General features: G+C 44.0%; 1 protein-coding gene across 3 annotated transcripts in view; it reads right to left on the bottom strand.

Moving 5' to 3' along the window:
- The window catches only part of LOC142296642 (putative cation-transporting ATPase 13A5), a 251,505-nt gene that overhangs the window by 130,666 nt on the left and 108,762 nt on the right, over positions 1-12,077 (bottom strand). For all 3 annotated transcript variants that reach the window (XM_075340494.1, XM_075340493.1, XM_075340495.1), the window contains exons 14-15: positions 5,790-5,940; positions 2,998-3,087 (exon numbers count right to left, since the gene is read on the bottom strand). In XM_075340494.1, the coding sequence (XP_075196609.1) occupies positions 2,998-3,087; positions 5,790-5,940 (241 nt within the window). The remainder of the gene's footprint in view (positions 1-2,997; positions 3,088-5,789; positions 5,941-12,077) is intronic.

Raw genomic sequence — 12,077 nt, forward strand, 5'->3', positions numbered from 1 at the left:
CAAAATCCTTTTGGGTCCCGCTTTTATTCATTGTTTTGGCCACCCACTGGCGCGTGTAATTGGTTGCAGTTAGACGTGCCCCCACCCTGACTGGCAGCATGTCAGCTGACTGCAACCAATCACAGGCGGCAGGACGGTCAATGGGGGGGGGAAGCAGTGCAAATGTCTGCGGGTCAGTATGGTGAACATGCTTGTGTTTCAGAAACACATGCACGTTCATGTTAGACGTGTGTGCGGTTGTGCCGGTGATGCAGATTTATTTTATTAAAGTACAACACACACACCCTCCTTCACCTCTTTATTAACCCCCAACACCCTGCGGGTCCGACATAATCCACACGAGGTTCCACGCTGCTTCAGCTCTGCTACATAACACATCCAGCGGCCACAGCTCACAAGCGCAGGCTGTGCAGACAATGACTGAGCCGCGATGACTGCACAGCAGGCCGATACTGTCACAGGCTGGGGGCGCGTCTGCTTGCAACCAATCACAGACGAGAGAATGGCCGGTGGGCGGGGAAAGCACGGAAAGCTGTGTGTATACGATGCACAGTACAGGAAGGGAATGCGCGACCCGGAAGCAGTGTGCCACCATGACACGAAGTCTCAGTAAGTATGAAACGCTGTTTTATTTCTGTTTTTCTTTATTTTTCAATTATTTTCCCCAGTGCCGGATCCGAATCGTGCATTCGAGATTCCGGATCTGGGTCCGGCACCCGGGCATCTTTGAAACCGCACGGATCCGGACTTTTGCAGTACGGATCCGCTCAGCCCTATTCATAGGTGTAAACATGTCGGTAATGCCCCAACAAAATAATACTCATTCATCAGGCGATTGAATTATTTTTGGTGGATGACAAATCATTGTTCTATTGTCTCCCGGACAAACTTACTTCACTCATGGACAGATATTGTCTCATGCAAACTGCTGAAGTGATGCTGATAACATGTTAAGTATGAGGACAGATTGATCTACTAGTGATCATTCTGTACCCATCATTCTTCCTCATCCTGTGTAAAGAGGACAGGAAACAAGCGATGAATGGCTTGAATATTGTTGATCACACTTGTTTAACACTAGAACTACTGGACTCGTGACACCTACCGTATTTTTCGGACTATAAGACGCACCTGACCATAAGACGCACCCTGGTTTTAGAGGAGGAAAATAGGAAAATAAAATTTTAACCAAAAAATATGGTCATGACACACTGTTATGGGGTGAGGATCTGCTGCTGACACTGTTATGGGGGTAATGTCCCCAAATTCTCTACTAAGGTACCCCATTCTGATAAGGATCCTCCTGCCTTGTATATGATCCTGCTCATATACCCCCCATCCTGCTAATAATATACCCCCCATCCATCCTGCTCATGATATACCCCCATCCATCCTGCTCATGATATGCCCCCATCCATCCTGCTCATGATATGCCCCCATCCATCCTGCTCATGATATGCCCCCATCCATCCTGCTCATGATATGCCCCCATCCATCCTGCTCATGATATGCCCCCATCCATCCTGCTCATGATATGCCCCCATCCATCCTGCTCATGAAATGCCCCCATCCATCCTGCTCATGATATGCCCCCATCCATCCTGCTCATGAAATGCCCCCATCCATCCTGCTCATGAAATGCCCCCATCCATCCTGCTCATGAAATGCCCCCATCCATCCTGCTCATGAAATGCCCCCATCCATCCTGCTCATGAAATGCCCCCATCCATCCTGCTCAAGATATGCCCCCATCCATCCTGCTCATGAAATGCCCCCATCCATCCTGCTCATGAAATGCCCCCATCCATCCTGCTCATGAAATGCCCCCATCCATCCTGCTCATGAAATGCCCCCATCCATCCTGCTCATGAAATGCCCCCATCCATCCTGCTCATGAAATGCCCCCATCCTGGTAAATGGCGTGTATCCTGTGGCACAGGAAAAAAAAAAATAAACGTTTATACTTACCCTTCCTCACTCCCTGAAGCACCGATCTCTGTCTCAGCTGCAGCGCCGCTGTGTGGAGCCATCACCGGTGTCTGCAGCATCACGTCTTCCTGTCTGTGCCGGCGGTAAGCTGATCGATTCTGGTGGATACTAGCGGCACGCACCGCGATGACGTCATCGCGGTGCGCGCCGCTAGTGTCCAGATCAGCTGACCGCCGGCACAGACAGGAAGACGCGATGCTGCAGGGGGGCGGCTCCACACACGGTGACGGGTGAGTACACTGATTCACTGCACCCCGCGCTGATAATGATGCACGGGGGGCAGTGAATACAGCCGCACATGATCACTCCAGGCTGTAGTTGCCAGGGGTGATCACGGCCGGCTGCTAATTATGCACGCACCCCCCCCCCTGCCCATCACCCCGCCCATCACCCCGCCCACCTGTCAGCGCCGGTTTCGCTGAGAGATGATGGGCGGGAGGATGGGCGTGCATATGTAATGAGCGGGCTCACGTGGTCACGGCAGGCTGTTACAGCCTGCTCGTGCCGCCGATGACCCGCTGCACCGCAGCACCCTCATTCCCCGCAGCCTTATAGTCAGACCATAAGACGCACCCCCCACTTTCCCCCAACATTTGGGGGGAAAAAAGTGCGTCTTATGGTCCGAAAAATACGGTATATAGAAATACATGGTGCAAAGTAGTCAAAATGACTACCTCAGTAGTTCTAGTGTTAATGGCCTGAACTCAGCGCATGTACATGCAACCTAATGCTGGTTTAATATGTTAGCACATAGGGCCCCATTTCAATATTTTGCCCCTTGTCTAAAGCCAGTCCTGTTTGGGGGCCACTGTATTACAGGTTTTTCTCCTTTGTACTAAGTACTGCCTACTTGCTATCACAGCTTTCCTCACTGACTGCAAACTTTCTTGTTCTTGAAATGTACTAAACCAACGAATAAGTGTCCAACCCTTTTAACCTCCTGCCTGGGCACAATGTAATATTTGTAACTTTATCCACCCCTCCTCATTTTGGGATAGTTTTACTTACTGTGTCAGAGTACATTCCCGGCTTTACAATGAGATGATGTTTTCTTGACAAATTTTCATTACCATCTATTTGACAGGATTGGTCAATGTCCTATAAAAAAATTCAAGAAAATTTTAGTTATTTAATGGATGGAAATGTTTGCAACAAGAAGAGAAATATAAAAAAAAGCAAATTTACAAGAATATACAACATTAGTGATAGACAGTTGAGAACCTCTATATAATGTAAGGATTAGCTTTGCCAAATGTTCGTCCTTTAAGTGGTGCAACCACCACTTGTTACAAAAGAAGAGGAGAAGCAGGGGTTATGTGGACTTGGCAGTCATGAATGTATGGGGGGTGGTAATGTGGGAGGACAGGGGGCTACATGGAGAGACCTGGGGAGGACTTTTCTCTCTCATCTGACATGTCAGATGGGAGTAGATCAGAGGAGGAAGATGATTGTGGCTTGTACACAACTCATGCACCTCGTATTTTAGAAGATCAAAAGGAGGAGGGGGATTGAGGGGGACTTTGGCACACCGGTGGACCGTTGGAGGATATTTATCTCCTTTCTGACATGTTTGATTGTGACGCCCCTTGGACTATCAGGTCGTCACAGGGTATTGCACAATCTGCCCTCCCGTGCAGTATCCACCTCCTTCTTGGTTATGGGTCCCCAACTATATGGTGTTACTACATCAGTTAATCAAAGCCTAGGTACACGCTGCACCACACCCACCAAACACACCAGAGGGGAGGTCAGGAGAGTCAGGAGAAGGGAGTTGTGAGTTGGAAGTGAAGGAAAAAGGAGGTCAGGTTCAGGGCTCCTAGGAAACTATCTAGGTAGCAGACGGTGGTCTGGGCCTAGAGGGGCTGGACCCCCGGACGCAGGGGATCGTGGCAAGGGGCACGGATCTGTCGAGGAGGACAGCCGGCGGCCTTGCACCATCACCGGGCTGGGACCAATGCACGACGGGGTATGTGGATGGGAGTAGCGTCAGGCAACCTGACAATTTACCCGACGAGAACGGCGCATTCAAGATCCGCTCTCCACCCACTCCAAAATCGGGGTACTAGCGCAACAAGGGGGATAGGACTTTCCACTCAAACGGTGCAGGAAATCCCAAGTGTGAACCCTGCTCCCACACTTAGCCATAGTGGGCAGCGGGACCCAGCAAGTTCCATACTACCGGGACCAACAGAGAAGTAAACTTAGTGCCAGGAGGCAGGTCACGGATCACCAGGTAGCATCATTGGGGACGGGACCCGAACTAAGCTCCCCTCAGCGGCAGCGGTATAAAGAACTTTGGTTTACCTGGTTGTCAGTGTCAGCTTAATGGACAGAGTGAGTGAACAAGTGACCCCTTGGCATCCAACGGCACTCCCACCTCACCATCACCGAGCCCCGGGATATTCCCCCCTACCCGTGGAGGGTCACAACACCAGGCTGCCCCATTCTATCATCCCCAGGTACTCCCAACTGCAGCGGTGGTACTCCTAATTGCCACATACTACGGGTGGCGTCACAAACTCTAATACAATCCCCTGTAAATAACCCCCTTCATTTGAGCGGCCGCATGAACGCTGGGTCCGGAGACTCCTCGAGCCACCACTAATCCGGATCCGAGCAGCTCGGCTGCTGGCACGGGAGTGGCACATGATCATGTCAGATGGGGAAGAAATCATTTTTTTTTTACCAGCGATGCATTCCCGTTTACATGATCGCCGTTATATGGTGTATAACGGCAATCATGTGATTGAGAACTGGAAAAAACGGCCTGGATTGTGATTTCTAGAGTCTTAGCTAACCCCGAAAGCTGAAACCCGGGTGATCTTCTGACACTATACTTATTCCTGTGTGCGGTTGAAAGTTCCAAAGGGAGATTGGCAGTCTGCACTGACTAGAGCCATGCCATATAACACCATTAGTGCCATGTATATCTAGTGAAATATTCAAAACCACTATGCTAGGATGTACAATAACTGTGTTGATTTGGAGTTAATCTTACCCAGGTGGAACATTAATGTGTTTTTTTATTCAAGATGGGCACATGATCTGATTGTTTGTTTTACCTTATCCAATTCAATCACACGGTTTTTATCTACCATGCACATGTTTAATCAATAATAAATATTATAATTGACTCACAAAGGACATATTGAGACAGGTTTGTCTAATTGCAAAGAAAACTTGGGGGCACTTTAAGCACATGCAAAATGCTATACGAATAAAATGCATGTTTTTTTTCTGGAAGCAAAACAATAATTTTTATCCATCTGTCTTTTCTCACCTCACTACTTAAATTGTGATTCAAAGTTAAAAATTACCAAATGTTATTATTTATTTGGTCCATGTAAAAAAAAATGTTTTTTTTTAATTACATTCTTCACAAAAGTGCACGTGTTTTAAGAATTTGGCATACAATCAAAAAATGCTCTCTCTTTTCATCTTTAACCACTTTTTTGCATCCAAAGGCGCAAATCCTTTTTTAAATAGTTACAAAAAAATGCACCAGATTGAAAATTCCTCCTGAAATCTCACTCCGGGGGGGGGGGGGGGGGGGAGTAACGGCGTGAGATGCACAAATAACTTATTACATTTGGTAAGGAAAAATAAAAACAAATTTAAAAAGAAAGACAACTTACAAAGTGGAATAAAATGTGTATAGAGAATAAGGAGCAAAGAGCAAATTAGTCAAGAAAACTGGAAAAACAGTAATGATGAATTGGGCCATAATTTTTTCCAATGCATTCATGATAACACTATATAACATTGTATATTGTATTTTTTCCATTAGATGGCAGCATTACCCAGTTTGTGCCTTCAAACATTTTAAGGTCCATTGGATCTCCTTGAATCTTCCCATCTAAAATCATCAATGAGTGGCAGCATGTCATTGCCGCTAGAAGTGGACACCAGGGTAAGTTATTTCCCTTTGTAAACATATGAACTTGCTGAAATCTAAAGCAAAGGAAATTTGTATTAGTAGATATTATTGGCAATAATTAGGGAATTTAAAAGTATGAGCCCACTTAGTTTTTTGAGGATTCTTTTAAGGATTCTTTTAGAAGCGAGTTAACTCTGAAAACCACCAGAAAAATTGTTCTGAATCACTTAAAAAAAATCATATATCGAGGGGGCGTGGCCGGCTGCAGAGTGATGAGGAAGTGAAAATCCTCTGCTCTGTGTTTCACTCAGCAAAGCTACAAAATACAGCAACTTGGATGGACCTTAGCCTTTATCGAATGAAGGAGAGCACAAGAGGACTCCCTCTGGATCATTTCAGTACCAAAATTACCTAAATCGGGCTCTCCTAGCCTGAGATATCACAGATTATAGCAGGCACTATCACAGGACAGAGGGACCGAGGAACAGTGGACACAACAAGCACTGGTGAGTGCATATAAACCTGGGCCAGGGGTGCACAGTTTATCACACAAGGCCTGATTCAGGGGATATAACTGAAATAATAATGACAAAGGGACGTGTTACATAACCAAAAATATAACCCTTTAAAAGTCAGCCTTTATTTAATTTAAGTTAAAAAATCACCCAATGTAAATCACATCAATATATACAAAAATAGAAGAAAAAGGGAGGAGGGTATAGTGTTCACCCTAAAAATTTCCCCTCCTTCCTGTCCTCTACCTACCGCGGAGGTCGGCACCCTAGGCCTGATGCGAGTATGGCGCCCCCACTCAGCGGCGGCTGTCCCTAAGGAAGCCTTATAAGGCCCTTACGACAGTTATGAAGTTAAAGGACAGATAGGTAGGGTATGCTTAATGTAGTGGACAGAATGAAAAAAGACACTCAAATACCCCTCTACTTATGCAGATATTAATTGTTGGATAGGAACGAGTCCACAGTAAACCACAATTGGGACCTTATAACATTCTCCAAACCAACAAGGGGTCAGACCATATAGATAAAGTGTCTGATACCCCAACAAGACTACCTCTGGTTGCTACCCCCTATCCTTAATATTGATAAATATAGACAAGAGAGCTACCACAATATTGGCAATAAATGGAAAAAAGTGCAAAGTGCATATGATTCAGGAACCAAAGTGCTACTATAGTTTAATGCACATAATCCCATTCACATTGCACACGATTAGGTACAGCTGTCCTCTAAGGTGTAAATGCCCAACACATAAAGTGCTAATGCATAAAGTGCAGCGAAGTTAATAGCAGCCTAGTTGTTAACCTCTATCCTCTGTGTTGATAAGCACAAGCAAAAATTAGCAATCAATGGATAGAAGTGCAAAGTGCATATGATTAAAGAGCCAACGTGCTACTACAATCTAATGCACATAGTCCCATTCACAATTCATATACTGAGGTACAGCTGTCCTCTAAAGTGCAAATGCTTATTAAATAATGTGCCAATACATAAGATACAGTGGAGTTTATAGCAGCCAAAAAACCTTTATAGATATATTTATCTATAACTTTATCTATATGGTCTGACCCCTTGTTGGTTTGGAGAACGTTATAAGGTCCCAATTGTGGTTTACTGTGGACTCGTTCCTATCCAACAATTAATATCTGCATAAGTAGAGGGGTATTTGAGTGTCTTTTTTCATTCTGTCCACTACATTAAGCATACCCTACCTATCTGTCCTTTAACTTCATAACTGTCGTAAGGGCCTTATAGGGCTTCCTTAGGGACAGCCGCCGCTGAGTGAGGGCGCCATACTCGCATCAGGCCTAGGGTGCCGACCTCCGCGGTAGGTAGAGGACAGGAGGGAGGTGAATTCATTAGGGTGAACCCTATACCCTCCTCCCTTTTTCTTCTATTTTTGTATATATTGATGTGATTTACATTGGGTGATTTTTTAACTTAAATTAAATAAAGGCTGACTTTTAAAGGGTTATATTTTTGGTTAGGGGATATAACTGTTAACACAGTGGGAGACATAACTGGGCTGAGCAGGAGCCTTTTCCCCACAGCTCCATCCCTCCCCTCCACTTCTCTCAGACTGCAAGGGACAGTCTCTGCAGCATTGCATATGCTAATTAACCCCTGTGGTGAAGTTGCTAATTCTTGCTGGAGCTGAACTTTAACAACAAATAAATCAACAAGCCACTAAGTGGTGAAGGCAGGGCTGCCCTGACTTTATATCACCCTGTAAATAGGAGATTCTCCTATATAATAAACTATACAGCTGCTTTTAAAACTTATTCTACTGCAAAGCAACCCTGTGCAGCATTCAGCCTGCAACTCACTGTATAATACCTTACTGTGACAAAGGTCTTGCTGACAACTATTTGTGAGATCAGCAAACCACCATAAACAAGGATTAATAACAGATTCAAGTTAAAAATAACTACCCAAGGAGAGCTGCAAGACCCCTAAACAGCTTGTCTATAGCCTATTCAACAACAAAGCCCTGACAAGTGCATATTCCTTATAAGATTAACAAATAACAGACATTTCTGCATATTCCCATAAGGTTGTAGTTAATCAGAGGTCTCGGCTACTGAACCATCAAGACTAAAATAAACATTGCTAACAATAGTCAAATACTATAACTGTAATTATTTACACCAGCACAAAATGTCAAAACCTACTCCAACTACAAATACCAAAATGGAAAGAAGTACTCAAGAAACCAGACAGAACACTACTAAATACTCACAGAACCCATCTTCACAATCAAGCAGCAAATCTGCACCACAAAAGGAGAAAAATATGGTATCACTAGTCACTCAACTCCATGACACTGCAAGAAGCATTAGCTCTCCCAATGTGTCTCAACATATCAAGACAGACTCAGTTTCTGGCTATACAGACAGTGATTTTCCTGCTCTAAAAAGAGATTTAGAAGATAGCACAATGGACATCACATACCAAACTCAAAAAAGAAAGGAACCCGATTCGGACAGATCAAGGATAGCTAACCCCCATTCGGATGGCGAATATAAATCAGATTCAGAGTCATCCCCAATACAGAGCCCAGCAAAAAACAAGAGCAGAATGGAACATTCAGACGACAATAACGGCAATTCAATAAATCATGTCATCAACTTTGAAGATATTGCTTCGTCTGATAAAAACGCCTCTGAAAATTTTGTGAAAAGCGCAATGGCAACAATGTTCGAAAAATTTAATATTCTGTTTCAGAATCAAACCAAGATTTTGCAAGCCAGTATTGACTCTAACAACAACAGGTTCTCAGAGCATGAAGATAGAATAAAAAAATTAGAGGATAACAGCCATTCAGCAGACTTGGAGCAAGCAACAATCAAGAATGAAATCCGCCAATTAAGAGCCAAGGTTGCGGATATGGAAGATCGAAATCGTAGAAACAATGTCAAGATAAGAGGCATCCCAGAATCCGTCCCCCCGAAAGGACTTTCCGAATTCTTGAAAAACATCATACGTGCTGTATTACCTTCTGTTGCAGAATCAGAACTTATTATCGACAGAATACACAGACTCCCGAGACCCAGACATATTTCCGAGGAAACTCCAAGGGATACCATAGCAAGAATCCCTTTTTTCCATATAAAGGAGGAGTTTATGCAAAAATTAAGAAAAATAAAAAATCTCCCTAAGCCCTTTGAGCTAATAAAAGTATTCACTGACCTCTCCAAAGAGACCATGGCAATGCGCAAATCTTTCAATTTAACCACAAGCTTCTGCCGGGATAATGGAATCCAGTACAGATGGGGCTTTCCCACTAAATTATTGATCTCATTCAGAGGAAAAATAGTACCCATTACAACTCCTGAAGATGGCCACCGCTTTGTCAGGTCCCTTGAGGAACGAAAAGCCCCTCACCCAGATCCACGACGTAGACCAACATAGACTTGGAGAAAAAACAAAAAGCCAGCACCAAATGTGCACTTCAGCACTAAACATTCCAAACTGTACTTATTATAAAAATTTTGAGATTTTTGGCAAAAAATTGCAATTTCTTGAGCTGCCTCGCCACGTCACGGCAAATCTCATTAGAGGCAGTCCTACACTAAAATATTTTTATAAAATGTGCCATACGGCCTCACATATGAATAGTAGAACTGCTCTCAGCAGCACTCACCTGGTCTATTTCAATCCCGTACCCATGACTGAGTCATGGCTGTGGGCGGGACAGGTCCAAGCAAATGCTGCATGAAGTAAATAGCCTGTGGACAAAGCCTGATGACTCAATGTGAACAGTCACCAACCGCCAAAATCTAGACAGATGGAATACATCCCAAATTGGGGTGCATAGCAAGGTGGAGGTCAACCACCGACCAATTCAATGAAGAAAAAACAAAAAGCCAGCACCAAATGTGCACTTCAGCACTAAACATTCCAAACTGTACTTATTATAAAAATTTTGAGATTTTTGGCAAAAAATTGCAATTTCTTGAGCTGCCTCGCCACGTCACGGCAAATCTCATTAGAGGCAGACCAGGTGAGTGCTGCTGAGAGCAGTTCTACTATTCATATGTGAGGCCGTATGGCACATTTTATAAAAATATTTTAGTGTAGGACTGCCTCTAATGAGATTTGCCGTGACGTGGCGAGGCAGCTCAAGAAATTGCAATTTTTTGCCAAAAATCTCAAAAATTTTTTATAATAAGTACAGTTTGGAATGTTTAGTGCTGAAGTGCACATTTCGTGCTGGCTTTTTGTTTTTTCTTCATTGAATTGGTCGGTGGTTGACCTCCACCTTGCTATGCACCCCAATTTGGGATGTATTCCATCTGTCTAGATTTTGGCGGTTGGTGACTGTTCACATTGAGTCATCAGGCTTTGTCCACAGGCTTTTTACTTCATGCAGCATTTGCTTGGACCTGTCCCGCTCACAGCCATGACTCAGTCATGGGTACGGGATTGAAATAGACCAGGTGAGTGCTGCTGAGAGCAGTTCTACTATTCATATGTGAGGCCGTATGGCACATTTTATAAAAATATTTTAGTGTAGGACTGCCTCTAATGAGATTTGCCGTGACGTGGCGAGGCAGCTCAAGAAATTGCAATTTTTTGCCAAAAATCTCAAAATTTTTTTATAATAAGTACAGTTTGGAATGTTTAGTGCTGAAGTGCACATTTGGTGCTGGGTTTTTGTTTTTTCTTCATTGAATTGGTCGGTGGTTGACCTCCACCTTGCTATGCACCCCAATTTGGGATGTATTCCATCTGTCTAGATTTTGGCGGTTGGTGACTGTTCACATTGAGTCATCAGGCTTTGTCCACAGGCTTTTTACTTCATGCAGCATTTGCTTGGACCTGTCCCGCCCACAGCCATGACTCAGTCATGGGTACGGGATTGAAATAGACCAGGTGAGTGCTGCTGAGAGCAGTTCTACTATTCATATGTGAGGCCGTATGGCACATTTTATAAAAATATTTTAGTGTAGGACTGCCTCTAATGAGATTTGCCGTGACGTGGCGAGGCAGCTCAAGAAATTGCAATTTTTTGCCAAAAATCTCAAAAATTTTTTATAATAAGTACAGTTTGGAATGTTTAGTGCTGAAGTGCACATTTGGTGCTGGCTTTTTGTTTTTTCTTCATTGAATTGGTCGGTGGTTGACCTCCACCTTGCTATGCACCCCAATTTGGGATGTATTCCATCTGTCTAGATTTTGGCGGTTGGTGACTGTTCACATTGAGTCATCAGGCTTTGTCCACAGGCTTTTTACTTCATGCAGCATTTGCTTTGGACCTGTCCCGCCCACAGCCATGACTCAGTCATGGGTACGGGATTGAAATAGACCAGGTGAGTGCTGCTGAGAGCAGTTCTACTATTCATATGTGAGGCCGTATGGCACATTTTATAAAAATATTTTAGTGTAGGACTGCCTCTAATGAGATTTGCCGTGACGTGGCGAGGCAGCTCAAGAAATTGCAATTTTTTGCCAAAAATCTCAAAAATTTTTTATAATAAGTACAGTTTGGAATGTTTAGTGCTGAAGTGCACATTTGGTGCTGGCTTTTTGTTTTTTCTTCATTGAATTGGTCGGTGGTTGACCTCCACCTTGCTATGCACCCCAATTTGGGATGTATTTTATCTGTCTAGATTTTGGCGGTTGGTGACTGTTCACATTGAGTCATCAGGCTTTGTCCACAGGCTTTTTACTTCATGCAGCATTTGCTTGGACCT

Source organism: Anomaloglossus baeobatrachus, chromosome 3 (assembly GCF_048569485.1).
Source record: "Anomaloglossus baeobatrachus isolate aAnoBae1 chromosome 3, aAnoBae1.hap1, whole genome shotgun sequence".
Taxonomy (NCBI): domain Eukaryota; kingdom Metazoa; phylum Chordata; class Amphibia; order Anura; family Aromobatidae; genus Anomaloglossus; species Anomaloglossus baeobatrachus.